Source organism: Lactuca virosa, chromosome 7 (genome assembly GCF_052849685.1).
Source record: "Lactuca virosa cultivar CGN04683 chromosome 7, Lactuca_virosa_CGN04683_v6, whole genome shotgun sequence".
Lineage (NCBI taxonomy): Eukaryota > Viridiplantae > Streptophyta > Magnoliopsida > Asterales > Asteraceae > Lactuca > Lactuca virosa.
This window is the reverse complement of record NC_136432.1, coordinates 20,698,939-20,721,413: the sequence shown is the minus strand read 5'-3', so window position 1 is coordinate 20,721,413 and position 22,475 is coordinate 20,698,939. Positions and strand designations below refer to the sequence as shown.

General features: G+C 41.0%; 1 protein-coding gene across 1 annotated transcript; it reads left to right on the top strand.

The window, feature by feature from the left end:
* Positions 1 to 1,352: 1,352 nt before the first annotated feature.
* Positions 1,353 to 2,453, top strand: LOC145126457 (uncharacterized). The gene is made up of 3 exons (XM_079061822.1): positions 1,353 to 1,418; positions 1,914 to 2,076; positions 2,146 to 2,453. The coding sequence occupies exons 1-3, from the start codon at positions 1,353 to 1,355 to the stop codon at positions 2,451 to 2,453; spliced, it is 537 nt and encodes a 178-aa protein (XP_078917948.1).
* The last annotated feature ends 20,022 nt before the right edge of the window (positions 2,454 to 22,475 follow it).

The following is a 22,475-nucleotide window of genomic DNA, read 5'->3' as shown; positions in this document are numbered from 1 at the left end:
GATTGTAACCCTTGTTTTTAAAATGAAAAATTGTATCATGGTTTTTGGGTCGTTACAAGTTGGTATCAGAGCCTTGGTTTGATGGATTCAGGCACACTCCCGGATGTGTCAGAACTAAAACTGAGGAAATAATAATCTTTTCAAAAGAAAAAGAATTTGAAGTTTCAAAAAAGATTATTTTAAGTAAAAGGGGGAGTACAATGCGTGCAATTAGCCGGGCTCAAGTAAGTGTTTCCCAAGTTACCCATACTTATGTATTCTGATTAGTATGCTTGATATGTGAACTGCATGCTAGATTAGGGCTAAGGATACCTTCAGGAATCATATGATAGAACTGCCTGATTTGCGTGATGCCTTTTAGCTCGATAGAACTTGATGCCATGTATTACTTGGAATTGATATCAGCTCAGTTATTTGCTATGTGTATGCTTTCAAAGTTGTACATGATTAGGATTATATAACCCTAGAATGATCGATTTAGCCTCATTTCATGTTCCTTGTTTGGTTATGGACTTAGGGTAGAATCTTCATTTGACAGTCATTGCGATTCTATCTTGTGTACAACTTGCATGCACAGGGCACCAACGGTGTTGATTGAGGTTCTTGGTACTGCTAGTGGTGAGGGTTGAGAGTTCCTATAAGAGTCTAGGATATATATATGTTGTGTAGCATAGGTTGTTCTTGGTTGTAGTGTGGTAACTTAGAGGAATCAGAATTTACCTTGAGGAAGGTACAGGTAGGTGTGGAAGGTAGTATTGGGCACATACTACTGGAAGCACAGGACCTGTACCTGAGACAAGTGTATATCCGGGGATTCTAAGGGTACCTGTGTGTTACAAGTTTCCCTCGAGTGTTTGCTGATTGTTTATATCTTATGTATCAGTTTGAGTATGGTGGTCACTCATTTGGGATCGGGATGTACTGGGACTGGCTCTGGATCGGGTTCAGGTTCTGGCTCTGGCTCAGAACTGATTGATGAGAGGCTGCGTGAGCTTATTGTAGCCGAGGTTACTCGTAGTATTCTTGACGCTATCCCCATGATCTTCGGTACTGTCAACGAGGGAATTTTGGAGCTCATGGAGGAGCAACTCAGGTCTTTTCGAGCCGAGATTGCTGCAACGCAGGCTGGGGCACGAACTCCTTCATTCTGGGAATTCAAGGCATGTGGAGCGCCTGAGTTTTTTGGGCTTAAGGACCCCATCGCTTGCCGTCGTTGGATCGCTGACATGGATAATGCTCAGCGTATGAGTTTTTGCCCTGAAGGGGAAAAGGTGGGGTTCACGTCCTGCTTACTGAGGGACATAGCGCGAGACTGGTAGGAGGAGGTTACCCGAGCGGTATGGTCAACGACAATGGCTGTGATGACATGGGAGGAATTTGTTCAGAGGTTTCAAATGGAGTTTGCACTAGCTATAGAGGTGCAACAGCTGGCGAGGGATTTCTAGGACCTTCTCCAGACTACAGAGACTGTGGCAGAGATTACCGCCAAATTCAGGGAGAGAGCATTGTTGGTCCCGCAGTACGCTGTGGATGAGGAGATGAGGAAGACGAGATATCATGATATGTTGAGGGACGATATTAGGGAGTTTGTGAGCTTCTCGGGGTTCAAGACCCTGAATGACATGATCGAGAAGGCCCGCGAGCGGGAGATTGAGTTGGAGCTTTGGATGAAGCGGAAGCCAGAGTAGGTTCAGATAGGTGTGGGTCAGGCTAAGAGACCCAAGACCTCTGATACCCACTCCAAAGGCCAGCAGGTTTAGGGTCGCTGCGCCTAGTACGGAAAAGCGCACAATGGAGCTTGTCGATCAGCAGGTTCAGGATGTTTCAGTTGTGGCTAGTCGGGTCACGTGAGCAGGGATTTCCCCAAAAGGTCTATGATTTGCTTTCATTGCAATCACACCTGCCATAAAAAGGCCAATTGTCCGAGATTGTCTCGGGTAGCAGTGGTGGCGCTTGCGACAGCCACCTTGAGGATTAGCGATGGCCTCCAGTGCAAGGCGGATGCTCCTGTGGTGAAGAGCAGGACTTTTCAGCTGACCAGCGATGAGGTATGTGCAGCTCTAGATGTAGTTACTAGTATGTGTTTTAAACCTATCTTTTATTTCTTTCATTGTTTATGCTTATGTTTATTATGATCTTGTATAGGGACCTTTTTGGTCAACGGTTTATCTGCTCTTATTTTGTTTGATTCGGGGGCTACCCGATCCTTCATATCTCTTGCGCTCGGCAAGAAGTTTCGAGATGGTCCGGGGACTTTGGATTCCCCTCTAGAGGTGGAGATTGCGGATGACAGTACCGTGAGTGCTTCAAGGGTTTCCCGTGGGTGTGTCCTGAACATGTTTGGTGAGAGGGTCCCTACTGATTTGGTCCTGATTCCATTGAGAGGATCGAAGGTTATCATCGGGATGGATTGGTTAGCCCCCAATGGGGCCGTGATTGATTGCGAGCTATAGTTGGTGAGAGTTCGAACCCCAATTGGGAGAGAACTGGTTATTACTGGTGAGAGAGCTTCGCATGGGCTAGCTCTCTATTCAGCTGCCACGGCCAGGAGATATCTGCAACAGAGTTGTTACGGGTTTCTAGCTTATGTTTCTGAAACGCAGGTTGAGGCCACGACGGAGTTGAGCAGGGTACACATTATGCGGGATTTTCTTGATGCTTTTCCCGAGGAGTTGCTCGGAGTGCCTCCCAAGAGGCAAGTCGAATTTCATATTGATTTGGTACCTTGGCTTTGATGGCCAAGGCGCCGTATCGCCTGGCATTGCCTGAGGTGCAGGACTTGTCTATGCAGCTGCAGGAGCTGCTAGATAAGGGTTTTATTCGTCCGAGCAGTTCTCCGTGGGGAGCACCGATCCTGTTTGTTAAGAAAAAGGACGGTTTGCACATGATGTGTATTGACTATCGGGAGTTGAATAAGCTAACGTTGAAGAGCCCACTCACGAGGATTGACGATTTGTTTGACCAGCTTTAGGGTGCATCTTGGTTTTCCAAGATTGATTTGCAGTCAGGATACCACCAAATGAGAGTCAGGGATGAGGATGTGCAGAAGACAACCTTCAGAACTCGTTATGGTCATTACGAGTTTGTGGTGATGCCTTTCAGTGTCACCAATGCACCAGCAGCGTTCATGGTGATGGGTTTTGAGCATTCTAACACTTCCTAAGTGTACATGCAACCCTAATAACCTTGAATCTATGTTTTCTCTATATACATGCAAATTTCTTTTTCAAGGTTATTTCCTAACTAGCATGGCATGGGGATTTCATAAAACATAAAACTAGTAGAAATACATACCTTGTTGTTGCTTGGATTCCTTCAAGACTTTGTGAGCCTAGCACCCCAAATGTTGTGCCTCAAATGCTTCACACAACACCACAAAACTTGGAATAACTTGAGAGAATGCTTCTTACACTTGAAAATCGGTTATGCCCTCTCTAGAAACACTAGGTTCAATTTTACTAGCCAAAGGGTTCCTTTTATAGTGTAGTCACAATTAGGGTTTTCACATGAATACTCTTAATTGTCATGACTCTTGATTTCTCATGACCCATGGGTTTGTAACTCCCATGGACTATCCATGGAGCTCCATATGGTTACAACCAAACCCATAAACCATGGATCATTAATCCACCATAAAAGAATTGATGATTGTCATAGTCAACCCTTTGTATTTAATTAGTATCACTTTGATCACCAAATTAATACTAGATTAATATTTGATCAACACTAATTAAATAATACTATTATTAATATATTAGAACTTATAATATATTAATAACCACAAGTGTCCTTTCTCTCATTTAGTCTATCCAAGTATTGCAATGCCATGCAACCCAAATGGACCATGCCGAGTCGGGTCAAGTACATACCAAATAAAGTTATGGACTTAGACACTATATCCAACAGTCTCCCACTTGGATAAGTCTAATAACTATATTTGCAAATATGACTTCAAAATCCGACTAGCAATCGTAGCTCTTTCAAAGTCTCTCGGAACTGAGATGATGATGATACGCCATTTAAGATAAGTGATCATACAATCCTCTGTTCTCATGATATCAGCCGGACAAACACATGGAACATGGTCTTACTTATTGTCCAGCATTTGTTTCTCGATCTCTGATTTGTTTCGACATAGAACTAAATTGAACACATCAATTAGGTTCTGACCGGGCCCGGTACATAAGTCAAAACCAAATCATCGAGGGGCCCAGATATCGCTTCTATTTCTAGAAGGAACAGATAAACTTCGACTGATATGCTTGTACTAACTACTTGTTGAATTATTCACAAAGGCACGTTTTATAACATCGAGTTACCAATGCGTTTTCGTATAATCAATGAATAACCAACTCATAGTCAACAACTCATATCTCTAGGTTTGAAGATTTATATGATATTACCATCTCACGATCACTCGAGATAAATTCCATGAAGTGATGCAAGTGAGCGTGGGTTGAATCCAATACCCAGAACTTATGAGCACTCATGAATGTTGTAGCAACTATTGCTATGTCTAATACCCTTTAGACATATTATACAAACCAGATTCATGACAGTCTTGATTTATATCTACTTCCGACATATGACCGACTGTGGAGAGTTCGAATAATTATTCTGGAAGTCAAAACATGCAAAATTGAAACCATGGTAAACGATTAACATAAGATAGTAACACTTTACTCATAAATAAATAACAACTTGTATTTAATCATCAAAATGTCAATTACATTTTACAAGTTTCAGAAATCTAATTATTGAAACTAATATCATCCTTCAGCCCGATGCGCCTTGCATGCTGTAAATGCTTAACCCTACTCAGTCCCTTCGTGAGGGGATCTGCTGGGTTCTCATCTGATGATACCCTCTTAGCCATGAGGAGTCCTTCTTCTATTCGATGTCTGATGAAATGGTATTTTCTGTCAATGTGCCTAGATCTCCCGTGATCTCTTGGTTCCTTAGCCAAAGCAACCGCACTTTCACTGTCACAGAAAATTTTCATTGGCTCCTTTATAGCTGGTACAACTCCAAGGTCTCCGATGAAGTTCTTTAGCCATATCGCCTCCTTTGCTGCTTCACTTGCTGCTATGTACTCTGATTCACAAGTAGAATCAGCTACTGTCTCCTGCTTGGAATTTTTCCAAGTAATTGCCCCTCCATTTAGGATAAAGACCCAGCCTGACTGAGAGCGGAAATTATCCCTATCAATCTGAAAGCTAGCATCGCTATATCCTTCCACTCTCAAGTCATCACTGCCCCCGAGGGTAAGGACCCAGTCCTTAGTCCTCCGCAGATACTTGAGAATGTTCTTTACCGCTGTCCAGTGTGCCTTGCCAGGGTTCCCCTGATATCTACTGACCATGCTCAAAGCAAAGGCCACATCAGGGCGAGTACAAGTCATAGCATACATGATCGAGCCCACAGCGGAAGCATATGGTATATGACTCATTTCAGCTATCTCAGCCTCTGTACTCGGACTCTGAGTCTTACTCAGCTTGGTATTACTCTGGATTGGTAATTCTCCTTTCTTGGAATCTTGCATACTGAACCTCTTTAGTACCTTATCCACATAAGTACTCTGACTAAGTCCAATTAGTCTCTTACTCCTGTCTCTTAATATCCTTATCCCTAGGATATAGGCAGCTTCCCCAAGGTCCTTCATAGAGAAACACTTCCCAAGCCAAGACTTAACCTCTTGCAAAGTTGGGATGTCATTTCCTATGAGAAGTATGTCATCCACATACAACACCAAAAAGCTGACTATACTCCCACTGGCCCTAACATACACACATGACTCATCCTCACTCCTAGAGAAGCCAAACTCTCTGACCTTCTCATCAAAGCAAAGATTCCATCTGCGAGACGCTTGTTTCAATCCATAAATGGATTTCTCAAGCTTACACACTCTATTAGGATATTTTGGATCGACAAAACCCTCTGGCTGAGCCATGTAAACATCCTCATCCAACTTCCCATTAAGGAAAGCGGTTTTGACATCCATTTGCCATATTTTATAATCATGAAATGCAGCTATGGCTAACAACACTCTAATAGACTTAATCTTAGCTACTGGTGAGAAGGTATCATCATAGTCAACTCCCGGAGTTTGAGTAAAGCCCTTCGCAACCAGTCGTGCTTTATAAGTGTGTACTTTCCCATCCATGTCGGTCTTCTTCTTGAAGATCCATTTGCACCCAACTGTCTTACGACCTGGTACATTATCAACCAAGTTCCAGACTTGATTGTCATACATGGACTGAATCTCGCTGTCCATAGCCTCCTTCCATTTAGCAGACTCAGGGCCTGCCATGGCTTCCCTGTAATTATTAGGTTCATTCAAATCTATTAGTGTATTATCACTAATAAATGTATCACCTTCAGTTGTGATGTGATAACCATAATAAAAATCAGGTGTGTTCCTCACCCTAGTGGAACGTCTTGGAGGTACAGACTCATCTATCGGCTCAACAGGAGTTTCCTCCTCAGGTTGGTCGATAGTATTTGAGGTTCCTTCACCGCTTGACTCTTGAAGCTCTTCAAGGTCAATTTGCCTCCCACTGTCCCCTTGGCTTATAAATTCTCTCTCACGAAAGACTCCTCTTCTTGCTTCAAAGACCACATTATCATTGGGTCTGTAGAAGAGGTAACCAAAGGATCTTTGTGGGTAGCCGATGAAAATACACCTCTCACTTCGAGGTTCAAGCTTATCATGAGTCTCACGCCTCACAAAAGCTTCACAACCCCAAATCTTGATGTGGTCCAAATTGGGTACTTTCCCAGTCCACATCTCGTGAGGTGTTTTGGCAACCTTTTTAGTATGGACTAGATTAAGGATATGGGCGGCAGTCTCTAAAGCATACCCCCAGAAAGAGATTGGTAACGAAGCTCGACTCATCATGGAACGAACCATATCCAACAAGGTTCGATTGCGCCTCTCAGCCACACCATTCAACTGTGGTGTCCTGGGAGGTGTCAATTGTGAGACAATCCCACATTCCTTAAGATAGTCAAGGAACTCAATGCTAAGATACTCTCCTCCCCGATCGGATCGGAGCATCTTGATGTTCCTGGCCAATTGATTCTCAACTTCCTGCTTAAACTCTTTGAACTTTTCAAAGGTTTCTGACTTATGCTTGATTAAGTAAATATATCCATATCTACTGTAATCATCAGTAAAAGTCACATAATAGCGATTAGCTTCCCTTGTAGCAACTCTGAAGGGCCCACACACATCTGTGTGTACCAAGTCCAACAAGCCTTCACCCCTATCACATGTACCTGTGAAGGGTGATTTTGTCATTTTTCCAAGTAAACAAGACTCGCAACTATCATCTGACTTTAGGTCAAACGATTCCAAGACTCCAGCCTTTTGAAGTTGGCCTATGCGCTTCTTGTTAACATGTCCAAGACGACAATGCCACAAGGATGCTTTATCCAAGCTGTTTGAAGAATCAATATACAACACATTATTCCCTAGATTGTCTACAACATTCACAGCTTCATATACACCATCACAAGGTAATGCTTTAAAGTAAAATACATCATTGTAATAAACATTAATAGCACCATTATTATTATCAAATAAAAATGTAAACCCTTGTTTGTACAAGCCATGAAAGGAAATAATATTTCTCGCCATTTCAGGCGAGTAACAACATTTATTCAAATCTAACATTAACCCATTATTAAGCAATAAAGAATAAACTCCTATCTTGGTGACAGGTGATGCTTTCCTGTTGCCCATGACTAAGTTTATCTTCCCGTGCTCCACTTGCTCACTTCTTCTTAGGCCCTGCAAATCAGTACAAATGTGAATACCACAACCTGTATCAAGCACCCAAGAATTAGCATTAGATGAGTTATTAGACAATATTGTATAAATACCTGCATGGGTGGGTTTAACTTTCCCATCCTTCACATCTTGCAAGTATTTGGGGCAGCTTCGCTTCCAGTGCCCCTTTTCTTGACAATAGAAGCATTGTGCTTCCTTTGGGTTTGAGGAAGGAGTAATGGGACTTTTCTTTGTCCCACTAGAAGAGGAACCATCAAGGGGCTTACCCTTGGTACCCTTCGAAGGGGTTTTCCTCTTCTTACCCTTTCCCTGCCCAATCGCAAGAACAGGGGTTGCTGAAGGAGTAGAAGTAGAAGTAACAACCGCTTTACTCTTAAGGCCATTTTCAGCTGTCCTTAAAAGTCCTTGAAGTTTACTCAGTGTGACTTCCTCCTTGTTCATATGATAAGTCATATGAAACTGATCATAACTTGGAGGTAAGGAATGGAGAATGATATCAATCGCCATTTCTTCAGGAAAGTCCACATTAAGCTTCAATAACCGGTCAACGAACCTTTGCATCTTCTGCAAGTGACCGGTGATGGGTTCACCATCCTTCATCCTTACGGTTATCATGGAGGAGATGATTTCATACCTCTCCTGACGCGCGCTCTGATGGTACCTTTCCATCAGATCCAGGTGCATCTCATAGGGGTAGAAATCTTCATAGGATTTTTGAAGTTTAGGAGTCATGGTGGCCATCATGATGCATGCTACTTTAGTAGCATCCTTTTCATGTGAAACAAACTCCACAAACTCTTCAGGAGTAGCAGTGGCTTTATTCACAACCTTAAGCTCCCTATCAAGGACATATTCTTTGTCCTCATAGCGGGTAATCATTCTGATGTTTCTGATCCACTCATTGAAATTGGATCCATCAAAGATGACCTTACCACACAAGTTCATAAGGGAAAAGGAGCCTGTTGGGTTTGAGCCAGAAGCATTGTTGGAAGACATCTGAAAGGAAAAAAAGACAAGTTTCATTAGATTAGGAATCCTTAATAATTCACCCAAATGAAATATTAAGGCTAGGATCCAACAAACTATTTATAGTTGGAAGAGGGATGCCGTAATCCACACTATAAAATATTTGAAGGTGGGTAAATGACGATTTACCAATTTCCACCATAAGAACGAAATATTTTATTATTAGGTTTTATTGGTTTTGAAACTCCTAGATCTTTTGAGATACATTGAACTTTTCAATGGCATGTTTGAATCTCGATTGTGCCCTCTCAAGTTTGCGACTGGGATGCCGAGGATCACAAACAAGGTGTGAATAACCATACAAATTGACTTGGTACCCTCAACAATATTACCTAATCGATGTGCCGGTTAACCACACACGCTCCACCGATCTATAATAAGGTCAAGTTACCCTTTGCCACTCTTACTAGTCCATGTTAGTGTGCCGGTTAACCACACACGCTCCACTAACGACTTGGTAAGGTACAAAGTGTAATTTTATGGGGCTAGCACCAATTTCACATTTTCCTAAAGTAACTAAGATTGGGAATTTATAATGTATAGTTACTTTATAATTCATTATACTTTTAATGAGAATTTAAAGTCGTATCCTACCCGTTCGGCTAACGACCCTCCACCAGTCAAGGAAGCGGTGGGTGAGAGTTGACATCCATTAAGTCGCTATTTTATAGGCAACAACCTTATACCCCCCTTATAGACCGGCTTCGTGAATGAGGCCTACTTGCGGTAAGTGTGACATATTCTTATACATATCTATATAATAAAATTAAAATAATAGTATAAGTGTTGATTTTTAAACCTTTTAAAAAATCTAAGGTTTAATTTGGAATTAAAGTATTAAAGTGTAAGACTTTTCAAATTCCAAAACTTGTGGGCAAGATTTGAAACTATTCCAAGTCTCTTCAATTTGTAACTTATGAGTTTTAATGGTTCATAAAAATGAAGACTCTTCATTTTATGAAACCTCTTTAGTTCTTTAATCACAATTTAAAGAAGTGACTTTTGGTTATCCATAACTTGAGGACAAGTTATGGACACCATCATTGCCATTAAGATCATGAATTAAACACACATGGAGGTTACACATAATTCCTATGATCTTCTAAAACTCATAAGAACACAAATTCATGCCAAGTAATTTCAAGAAATCATATAAACATATACAATACTTGAAAATTGATAAAAGTCATGTAAAATGGGTTAACATAATCATTATCATTTTGAAAAACAGATTTTACAAGTCCAAAACAGATTGGGATAATGATTTTAATCCATTTCCAGCAACAAAACTCGGAAAACTGCCCAACACGCTCCTACTCGCCGAGTGCATTATCCTACTCGACGAGTAGGATGAATTTTGCCTTGGACTCGTCGAGTTCTCCCCTTGCACTCGGCGAGTCCAGTCGAACAGTGAACAATTTTTCGTTTTTTTTTTTAACAGTTTTGCATCAAGTATACAGAAAACAATCCTAGGCTCTGATACCACTGATGGGTTTTGAGCATTCTAACACTTCCTAAGTGTACATGCAACCCTAATAACCTTGAATCTATGTTTTCTCTATATACATGCAAATTTCTTTTTCAAGGTTATTTCCTAACTAGCATGGCATGGGGATTTCATAAAACATAAAACTAGTAGAAATACATACCTTGTTGTTGCTTGGATTCCTTCAAGACTTTGTGAGCCTAGCACCCCAAATGTTGTGCCTCAAATGCTTCACACAACACCACAAAACTTGGAATAACTTGAGAGAATGCTTCTTACACTTGAAAATCGGTTATGCCCTCTCTAGAAACACTAGGTTCAATTTTACTAGCCAAAGGGTTCCTTTTATAGTGTAGTCACAATTAGGGTTTTCACATGAATACTCTTAATTGTCATGACTCTTGATTTCTCATGACCCATGGGTTTGTAACTCCCATGGACTATCCATGGAGCTCCATATGGTTACAACCAAACCCATAAACCATGGATCATTAATCCACCATAAAAGAATTGATGATTGTCATAATCAACCCTTTGTATTTAATTAGTATCACTTTGATCACCAAATTAATACTAGATTAATATTTGATCAACACTAATTAAATAATACTATTATTAATATATCAGAACTTATAATATATTAATAACCACAAGTGTCCTTTCTCTCATTTAGTCTATCCAAGTATTGCAATGCCATGCAACCCAAATGGACCATGCCGGGTCGGGTCAAGTACATACCAAATAAAGTTATGGACTTAGACACTATATCCAACACATGGATCTCATGAATCGGATCTGCTGGCCGATGCTAGATCGGTCTGTGATTGTTTTCAATGATGATATCTTGGTCTACTCCAAGACCAAGTAGCAGCACGAGCAGCATTTACGACAGGTGTTGGATACCCTGAGGAGGGATAGGCTTTATGCCAAATTCTCCAAATGTGAGTTTTTGTCGCACCTCCAAACCGAGATGGCAGAAACATTCGGGGGCGAGGACGTCATGTACAGTATCATAACAATGCACAATAGTAAAACAAGCAACAACATCCATTGCATTAATAGAATAGTTAATACATGTGTGTTCTTTGTATAGTTGTAAGACACCAAAAATGTAACATCAAAATATAAAAGACGAGTCTGAACATGCTCTGTCTTCTCCAAAACTTGTGCCAGTGTACCTACCTACTGGTTCCCTGAGAATACGAGTTATTTTAAAAGAGAGTATCAACATTTAAGTTGGCGAGTTCATAAGTATTTAGTGTCAAATGTTTGTAGTTGTATCATGAAAATGTTTGTATTTGTTTAGTGAAAATGTTTGTATACTTCCCAGAAAATCCTATATTTTCTTCTAAAAATGAAAAGTAGTCTTCTACCCAAGACCCGACTATTTTGTATGTTTGTTCTCTTGTAATAGTGTAAAATGTATGTTTGTACTTGAAATAGTATAAAATGTATGTTTGTACTTGAAATAGTATAACATGTATGTTTTCCATATTTGTAAACCATCTTTACTAGAAAAATAGTATGCATTTCTCATGAGAGAAAATCATTGTATGAATGTAATGGAAAATGAAGGTTTACAGTAGTATTTTATGAAATACACTACTGATGCATTAACAACCTTGTAACCAAACTGGTTAATTAAGGTTAAAATGTGACGAGGTTATAACCATGATTGATTGGCTAGTATAAAACACGACGTTCTTCAGGCGTCGAAAAATGATATGACATTTGTCACCCGTAGACCTGCAGGTCCCACTATAGCTAGCATCAAGGTGTGGGATGGTCAGTCCCGTATAGATCTATACACAAACTCACGCTCTCCCTTCAGGAGACTCTGGTTACAAAACTTGACATAACAAGAATAATGCTATGCCATGAAATAGTATCTCACATTTTAGTTATATTGTTCACGTATAGTATGTAAGTTCCTTTTTGTTCTTGTAAGTGAATAGTATATTTTGTAATGAATCGTAATAGTATGTACGTATTGATTCATGTATTGTTCCTCTGTTCTACAATATAGTATGTATTGATCCTCTAAACTATACCTATTATAGTTTACTAGTATGTTTGTTTGAACTGAAAATGATTTGGAGAAAAGACACACTTGCTCAACGTATGCAACTGAGTTAAGTATGTACTTTGAAAATGGAGTTTAATATTCATGTATATATTTAGCAAGTATAACTATGATTTAGCCAACATTCGGACTAGTGATCCTACCCTAAGCCCATAACCAAACAAGTAACATGAGCAGTGACGGAGCTTGAACATATAATTTGGGGGGGGGGGCGAAAGTGAAAAAAATCTAAAATTAACGTTATTACATATAAAAAAATATTTTTTTTCCACATTTAAACACCAAAATACCTAAAGTTACAGTTCTTACACAAAATAAGCCAAATTTTTTAGCAATTAAACACAAACAATACCTAAAAAAAGTATTACATTGTTTGAAATCCTAATTACTTAAATTTCTGCAAAAGAAAACATATAACATTGTTTGAAATCCTAATTACTTGATTCTCAAATTCCAACAACAATAAAATGGAGGTACAATTCAAATTAATCAACAATCTCAGCTCATTTAGACAAACAACAAGCAATTGGACTATTGGAGGAACTAAGGAAGACAGGAAGTAACAACAGTGAACAGTCAACAATGTGTGAAATCATTTAACTATGTGAGTGTGAAAATGAAATTCCTAGAACAAGCAATTAAAAAATTAAAAGTATACACAGTGCATCAAACAAATCATAGTTATGTATGAATTCTTCTTTTTTTCATGTTGCAATCCAAAATACATACCACAGAATAAAGCAATTAAGCAATTGGAGAAAAGAGGTAATTTAGAAATACATAATTACATACTTAATTTGCTGATTTTTCTTCCGTGATTCCGTGAACAAGATTACAAGAAAGAAGAACAGAAGAGAAGACAGAGAGAAGACTGAAGGTTTGCTACCGCCTGCGCCCTGCTGTGCTGTGTTGCGTCTGCTGACTATAGGTGGAGGCAGGAGGCCGGAGCCGGAGGGTCAAGGGTGACCTGCGGTGGCGGTGTTGACAGTGGGCTTGTGGCGTGAGGCTCCTCAGTCCGACGACTACCAGCGATGAGCGACCAATGAAGAATAGAAGATGAAGATTGGGGTTCCGTTCAATTCACCAGGTTCTCGTTCACGTCTTTACGATTGGGAAGGAGGGGCCACAACCCAATTTTCACTTACCTGGGCCTATATTTCGAAAATTTCAACTTATTATTAGACTACTTATAACCCAAATTTCAGGGGGGAGCAAGGCCCCTCCTGGCCCTATTACTGATCCGTCCCTGAACATGAGTCAAGGTATTTAGCTGTAGTCCTAAGTCCGTTAAAGCATACTTATACATAAATATATAAATTAATACGATTTTGATAATAAACAACAATCTAAAATAGTTTAAAAGAGTTTTTGAAATGATTTTAACAACAATTATAAGCATAAGAAATCCTTTGTTTGTTTGTTTTCACATGTAAATGTTAACACAATTCTATTATGTTCTACTTGTATTCCCCCTAAAAGCATTTAAATAAATTGTAGGGGTATGAACTCACCTTGTGTGAGTGATTCGTTTGTATGTTCGATATAGGATGATTGTTTCCACAAGGTAGATCCCGGGACAAAACCAAGTCCCAAATAGCAATTCACCCGATATATTGGCATGAAATTAGTGAATATAACCTCAACGGTGTTAAGGAAACAACCTATGATGTAAGAATTACATACAAAAAAAGTGTTAGAAGCAAAATCGAGTGACTGCTTGGAGTTCACGGCTGGGCTTCGGTGTTTACGGCCGTAAACGGTTCACGACCACTTGAAGATTCAAGTGTTTTCGGCTGTAAACTCAAGTGTGTGTTCTTGATGTTCTTGGTGAAACCAAGGAGATTCAAGGGTTTACGGCTCAAGGATCTTGATGAAATGAAGATCACTTGAAGATCCAAGTAAGATCCTAAGAAGATTCAAAGGATGAAGGATGATAGTTGAGAGAGAAATGGTGTTTTCTGTTGGGACAAGAGAAGTGAGGAAGAGTTCACGGCTCAGCCCTCATATAGGGTCAAAAACTTGATGGGACACCTTCGTTGGATACCACACTGAAGGGATAAGACCGAGGTTTGCGGCTGCGAACCGTTTGCGGTCCGAAGTCTCAAGTGATGCGAGGGTTTGCGGCTCAGATGAAGGGTTCTCGGTTCCAAATGTTTTCCCTCCAAAATACACAACACTTGAATACAAGGTTGATACACTTATAACTCATTAATATAACCATATTAAGATAATTCAAGAAATAAGTTTGACCTTTATTTGATATGTTTGACTTTCGTTGACCAAGACTGACTTTTACAAAATTTGAAATTACGGGTTGTCACATCATCCCCTCGTTAAAGGGAATTTCGTCTCGAAATTAAGTCTAAGAGATACACATGGACTAAGGGAAAAGATGCGGATACTTATATTTCATTTGATCCTCCCGCTCCCAAGTGAATTCAGGTCCCTGTTTTGCGTTCCAGCGAACCTTCACTATCAGGATACGGCTTTGTTTCGTTTGCTTGACTTCCCTATCCATGATTTCTACCAGTTCTTCCACGAAGTTGAGGATCTCATTGATCTCGATTTCATCGAGTGGGATAACAAGAGTCTCATCAGATAGACACTTCTTTAGGTTCGATACGTGGAAGGTAGGGTGTACGTTACTAAGTTCCTGTGGTAGTCGGAGTTTGTAAGCTACTGGTCCGATTCTAGCGAGAATCTCAAAATACCTAATGTACCTTGGATTTAGTTTGCCTCGCTTTCTGAAGCGTATCATGCCCTTCCAGGGTGAGACTTTCAATAGAATAAGGTCACCAACCTGAAATTCCAAGGGTTTCCGTCTTTTGTCAGCGTAGCTTTTCTGTCTGTCTCTAGAGGCTTTCAATCGTTCACCAATCTGAACAATCTTTTCTGTCGTTTCCCAGATGATTTCTGGACCAGTGAGAGTGCTTTCAGGAACTTGTCCTTTAGCTAGTTATGTGTCACCCACCTCAGCCCAGCACAGAGGAGGTCTGCACTTCCGACCATAGAGGGATTCAAATGGAGCAACTTTGATACTAGCATGGTAGCTGTTGTTGTATGAAAACTCGACCAATGGTAAATGGATATCCTACGCTTTACCAAATTCGATCACACAAGCTCTCAGCATGTCTTCCAACGTTGTATAGTCCTCTCACTCTGTCCATCAGTTTGTGGGTGGTAGGCTGTACTCATGTCCAACCTAGTTCCCATGGATTTTTGTAGCGACTGCCAGAACCTTGAGGTGAAGCTATTGTCTCTATCAGAAATGATAGATATGGGTAGACCATGCAGTCGTACGATCTCCCTAATGTATGTTCTTGTCAGTTTCTCCATTTTGTCGGTTTCTATAATTGGTAGGAAGTGTACGGACTTGGTTAATCTGTCGACGATCACCCAAATGGTATCAAGTCCACTCGTTGTCTTGGGTAACTTGGTTATGAAGTCCATTGTAATCCGCTCCCACTTCCACTCAGGTATCTACAGTTGTTGTAGTAAACCTGAGGGGTTTTGATATTCTACTTTAACTTTGGCGCAAATAAGACACTTGCCCATAAAGGTAGCAATATTTGCTCTCATGTTAGGCCACCAATATAACTTTTCGAGATCCACATACATCTTATCTGAACCTGGATGAATGGAGTATCGAGTATTGTGAGCTTCGTTCATGACAACGTCTCTGAAACCATCGAGCTTCGGTGTCCAGATCCGATCCATGAGGTATACGGCTCCGTCACCCTTGACTTCTAAGTTCTTATCCATCCCTCTTAGGGTTTCACCTGCCACATTTTTTAGGTTTCAAGGCTTCCTGCTGAGCCTCCTTAATTTGTGTGGACAGATGTGAATGGATTGTCATAGTCAATGATTTGACTCTATGACTTGAGTACTCTTTCCGACTAAGGGCCTCAACTACTACATTGGCTTTACCGGGATGATAACGAATTTCGCATTCGTAGTCATTTAGTAGCTCGACCCACCATCGTTGTCTCATGTTGAGCTCCTTCTGGTCGAATATATGTTGAAGGCTTTTATGATATGTAAAGATAGTGCTTTTCGTACCATACAGGTAGTGTCTCCAGATCTTCAAAGCAAAAAGCACTGCTCCTAACTCAAGATCATGAGTAGTGTAGTTGACTTCGTGCGTCTTAAGCTGTCTTGAGGCATAGGCGATAACCTTTCCTCGTTGCATAGGAACACAAACAAGCCCTTGGTTGGATGCATCGCAATATACCACAAAATCTTCTATCTCTTCTAGGAGGGATAATATCGGTGCGCTGCATAAGGCTTGCTTAAGCGTTTGGAACGCCTTTTCTTGTTTCTCTTCCCAGTCAAAGATCACACCTTTCTGGGTCAATGTGGTAAGTGGTTTCTCAATCTTTGAAAAGTTCTGAATGAATCCGTGATAGTAGCCAGCGAGGCCTAGAAATTGACGAATTTCTGTAGGCGTCTTTGGTCTGACCAGTTTCAATGGCCTTGATTTTGGAAGGGTCCACATGAATTCCCTCTTCGCTAACCACGTGACCCAAGAATTCGACTCTTCGAATCCAAAATTCGCATTTAGAGAACTTTGCATAAAGCTTCTCTGCTCGTAGTGTTTCTAAGATCTGTCGTAAGTGTTGACTATGTTCCTCCTTACTGCATGAGTAGATGAATATATCATCGATGAACACTATCACGAACTTATCTAAGTAAGGACGGCACACCCGGTTCATTAAGTCCATGAACACCGCGGGTGCATTGGTTAATCCGAAAGGCATTACTACAAACTCGTAGTGACCATAATGTGTTCGGAAGGCTGTTTTGCGAACATCTTCCTCTAAAACTCGTAACTGGTGATACCCGGATTTTAAGTCAATCTTTGAAAAGTAGCTTGCTCCTTGAAGTTGGTCGAACAAGTCGTCTATCCATGGTAGAGGGTATCGGTTCTTAATGTTAAGTTTGTTTAGCTCGCGATAGTCGATGCACATACAGAACGATCCATCCTTCTTCTTCACGAACAAGACCGGTGCTCCCCAGGTTGAGAAGCTTGGTCTAATGAATCCCTTGCTTATCAGTTCGTTCAGTTGACTGGATAGTTCCTGCATCTCAGATGGTGCTAGTCGATAAGTCGATTTGGCTACAGGGGTAGCTCCTGCAATTAAGTCGATTCTGAACTCGACTTGACGTTGTGGTGGTAATCCTGGAAGATCTTCAGGAAAGATGTCGGTAAGGTCGCGGACTTCTGGGATGTTCTTTATGTCATTCACCTCTTGGCTCGCATCAACTACGTGAGCAAGGAACGCATGATATTCCTTTCGTAAGTACTTCTGGGCTTGTATACTTGAGATGATTCGAAGGTTCGTGTCTGGTTTGTCGCCATAGATAACTAGGGTTTCGCTATTCGGTAGATTAAGACAAACGACTTTCTCAAAACACATGATGTCAGCACGATGTAGACTCAACCAATCCATGCCGATAATGACGTCGAAACTTTTAATTGAGACAGGAATGAGGTCGATTTGAAATAAATAGCTATCTAGAGAGAGGGTTCATCCTATGTATATATCGTTAGTGCTCTCAGTCTTCCCATTAGCCATTTCTATGATGAACGTTTCTTTTAGTGCTTGTGGTTGTTGTTTAAGTAAGTGTGCAAATTTTTGGTTCACGAAACTCCTCTCCGCTCCACTATCAAATAGTATGCATGCATAAGAGTTATCGAGGAGAAACGTACTCGTGACCATCGTAGGGTCTGCCATAGCTTCCTCATGGCCTATCGCCAAAACTCTCCCTACCCCACCAGTATTCCCTGCTTTCGGGTAGTTCCTCTTGTAGTGTCCAACTTCACCACACCCGTAGCATGTCTGGCCTACTCCAATACCAGGGACCTAGGTGATTGGTCTTGCTGGAGCTTTACAGAAACGGGCTGTGTGCCCTTTCCTGTTGCCGTTAGCACACTGCATCTCCCGGTAGGGGCCGTTGTGGTGGAAGTTGCACTTGTTGCACTTCGGCAAACTCCCAGCGTACTGTTTTACTGGTGCAGGGACATCAGGGGTTGTTGCGGCATGAACAACCACAATCTGTTGTTTCTTGGCGGAGTTCTTCTTTCTGTCCCAAAACTTCCTCTTGTTTTCGGTCGTTTTGGATGGTTCTGGGACAGGGGTTGTTACTGGCGTGCGGACTCCATGGTCAATGAGTTGTTATGCCAATCGTTTGGCACTGTCAAATGTAGAGGGGTTTGAAGACAATACATTACCCTGAAATGGAGGTACCAGTCCCCAGATGTACCTTGTGACATCCCCTAATTTCTCGGCCAGAAAAGACCGATTTAATTTATGCTTTTAAAATAAAGTCAGAGAAATCATTTTAAAAGATGTTGCGGAATTGGTCCCCAAAACAAAACATGATAAAAATTTATCAAAAACTTTCTTTAAGAAAGTATATATTTTCCTTTTATATCAAAATCTCGGGATGTCATGTTCCGATACAGATCAAAAGCATAAACAAGACATTATAAGCCTTACAACAGTTATTTACAACTACTGGCCTATAATCCAAAAATCTCTCATCATCATCCGACTATGCTCGGGGTCCACTACCTGTAATAATAAAAAGCTGAGTGGGTCAGGCTTGGGAGCCTGGTGAGCATATAGGGTTTTCAACCCACAATAATAATAAACTTATTAAGTTCACCAATCAACAATAACCCTGATTACCCATTCCCGTTATCCTCACTTTACGTCCCTAAACACCTATCACAAGGGACCTAGCCTAAGGAATATCATCGGGATGGACACTACTGCTAAGGGGACTCCTCAGCCATACATGTCCTAAAGGCAACCATGAGGGAGATGGAGTACGCCAATGAACATTTAGTTCACCAACACCTACAAGTTGCGAACCTGCTAGTGTTCCACTAGACTGTCTAGAAAGGTCCGTGGTCTTCATCTATACTCCGCTAGACGACTACAACAACAACAACAACAACAACATCGAGGCCTCTCACCATTTTAACACACATCGACTATTTCGTCTACCCATGTTTAACCCAACATATTTGTAGATAAAATACATATACAGTTTAGAACTTGTATAAAACATCTATTCAACAGTCACCTCAATTAAACAATTAATATAATTACACATAGCACGTATTTTATAGAAAATACTTCATATCTAGGTGTAAGATGAAAGTGACTACACACTCACTTGATTTACTGATAATCGGGCAGCACTTCGTTGCCTAAAACGATCGTTTCTAATAAAACCGGGAGTTTTATTGAGAAACCGGGCTCTGCGAGGGTTGGGCTTCAAAACCGAAAAGATAAATTTCTCGGGCTTCTCGGGCACTTCGGGACGTGTTTCGGGTGTTTGGTATAATACCCTGGCTTTGGGGGAAGTTGGAATGAAAGAAATATGGGTTTAGGGGTGTAAAATGACAATTTTCTAAATTATCCCCGGGAGGTCTCGCACCCTTCTATTTATAGGGGCGAGGCTTCTGATCGGACGGCTGAGAAGACTCCACGCGGCAGCAGATCCGAAGAGAAGGCAGGTGGCTCGCACGTGCGAGGGTCCAGGTGTGGGCTTCTGATTGGACCGAGGTCTAGGTCCGAGGGTGGAGACGTGGTGCACCATGCGAAGCTCGGACACACAAGAAAAGGCACGCGTCGGATCCCCATTGGACCGCACTTCGGATGCGAGGAAAGGCGACACGCCTCGCCAGCTGGCCTCGGTGACTCAGCATTTTCGGACACGTGGCGCGTTATGAGCGAGGGTGACGTGGCCGAAGTCCCACCATGCGAAATGTCTCGGATTTGGCATTTTTTTCTCGATTTTTGTGCCAAAACTTCTAAAATCCATAACTTTCGCATACGGGCTCCGTTTTTGACGTTCTTTATATGCACGTGTAGGTAAAAATACGCTCTACAACTTTCGTTTAGACTTCGTCGGCTAATTTTGACTTTAATTTTTATATTATTATTTTTAACAGACCGGGACAGGAAATCTGTTAAAAATTCGTAACTTCTTCATCCGACGTCCGTTTTCGTCTGTCTTTTTACCGTTGTACTAGTATTTACGAGACCTTCGATTCTCGTTTAGGTTGTGTTGGCTAAAAATCACTCGATCTAAAATTCGAGTTTTTAGCTGTAGACTGCTAAGCTGAAACTTAGAAAAATCATAACTTCCTCATACGAAGTCAGATTTGGGCGTTCTTTTTATACATACTCTCGGTTTAACGAACACTACGACTTTCGTTTAGATCACTAAGGCAAAAAAGTAGTTTATCAAAAACTCACTTTTTACGTCATTCGGCACCGTGCCGGTTTTGTCGCGAAACTTCGACAGGTCATAACTTCTTCGTTATAACTCGGATTTCGGTATTCTTTATATATCCGTAATCCTTGTCACGACCACTACAACTTTCTTAATAGATATCGGCTTTATCTAATATTTATTTTCGACGCTCATTTTTATTCTTAATTAATTAAGTCCTAGTAATTAAGCATAAAACACATAATTCACATAATATTCACATAATTCCTTTTCATTTCTTCAAAATGAGTTACAAAGGTTAACCTAGACTATTATGTCAATATTAATGCCTAGGCTAGAAACACGGGCGTTACATACCTCTCAATCTTCTTGCCTTCAGTGGGGACCATCCCCGGACATAGAGCCACTAGATCACTGAATCTATCTGTGTAGGCTACTATCATGGTCAGGCTCCAAAGTTCATGTTCGAGTTTCTGAACTTCGCCCCTCGGGCAGTATTCTCCTACCATTAGATCCTTCAGTGCTTCCCATCCCATCGAGCTAGCCACTATGAGAGTAAGTGACTTGACATGGCCATTCCACCATGTGAGGGCCCTATCTGAGAAGGTGCAGGCAGTAAATTTTACTTTGCTTCCTTCTGGGCAGGAGAAAATCTCAAAGATAGACTCCGGTTTCTCTATCCATTGTGATAGAGTAATGATTCCACTGCTACCGTTAAAGGTTTTGGGTTTGCATTTGGTGAAGTATTTGTATGAACACTCCCTAGGGTGCCCGTGACTATCACCTTGAGTAGAGTTAACACCCGTTCCACCTCTGCTAGTACCTCTAGCGTTGATCTGAGTTAAGACTGCCGTTACAGCCGCGGTCACTGCAGCTTGAAAAACTACAGGATCGAATTGTGGAGGAGGTGGTGGTTGAGTTGGAGTTATCGGTGGATTGCGTCTTCCTGATCTACGAGGAGGCATCTTTCAACTATAAGTTTATAAAAATGAAGATAATAGTTAGACGTCACTAGTGAGAATAATGAAAGTGTTCCTTGAACATATTCACCATAGTTCAACCTGTAATTATTTGAGTGTTTTCAATAGAGAACTACCACTAGAAAGATGAAAGTATTTGGATATAGATTTTCCAAGAGGATTGGATGCCTGTCAATATCATTGGTATTATAGATGTATAGAGTTCAGGAAAATTTAACCTTGTAATAGGTCTACATATACCAATACAGAGAAAACTTTGACAGCACAACGACCTAACGAACTGAAAGTTCAAGGTCTAGATATAAACATGAAAATAATACTAGAGTCTAAAAGTAGACCTAATCTATATCCAAAAGAGTGAGTAGAGTATTGTCTACTCGCGAGGGGTGTTGTTCTGGTTGGTACTAGATTATGCTCTGGACTCGGCCAGCTGGTGTTCTGTTTCCCACACACGCCTCTCCAATGCAACTTGACCCTGTCGAAGTTCTCTAACTTCGGATCAACTGGCATTCAGTTCCATCTGTAGTGCGTCAGTGTGAGTCCTGGTTAACTCTTGGTCATCGGTCAGATGGCGGAGACGAACTGTGTTGACTCCTGAGTTAGCCCTTATTTCCATGACTTGGTCGATGGTTGCTCTTACTTGTTTAACATTGTGAGCATCATGACGAACCAAGATAGGGAGGATTCTGTCAGCTGAGCCTCCCTTTTTCAGGTTGTAGAAGTTTCGGTCTCCATTATAAGGAGGTGGCTGTCCCTGTTCGTGGCTCCACCTTCCCAAGTTCACTGCCCACAGAGGCGTCGGGCCTTGAAAATCCTGTTGAGGGTTAGGATTTTGGGCAACTTGAGGTGGATTATAGA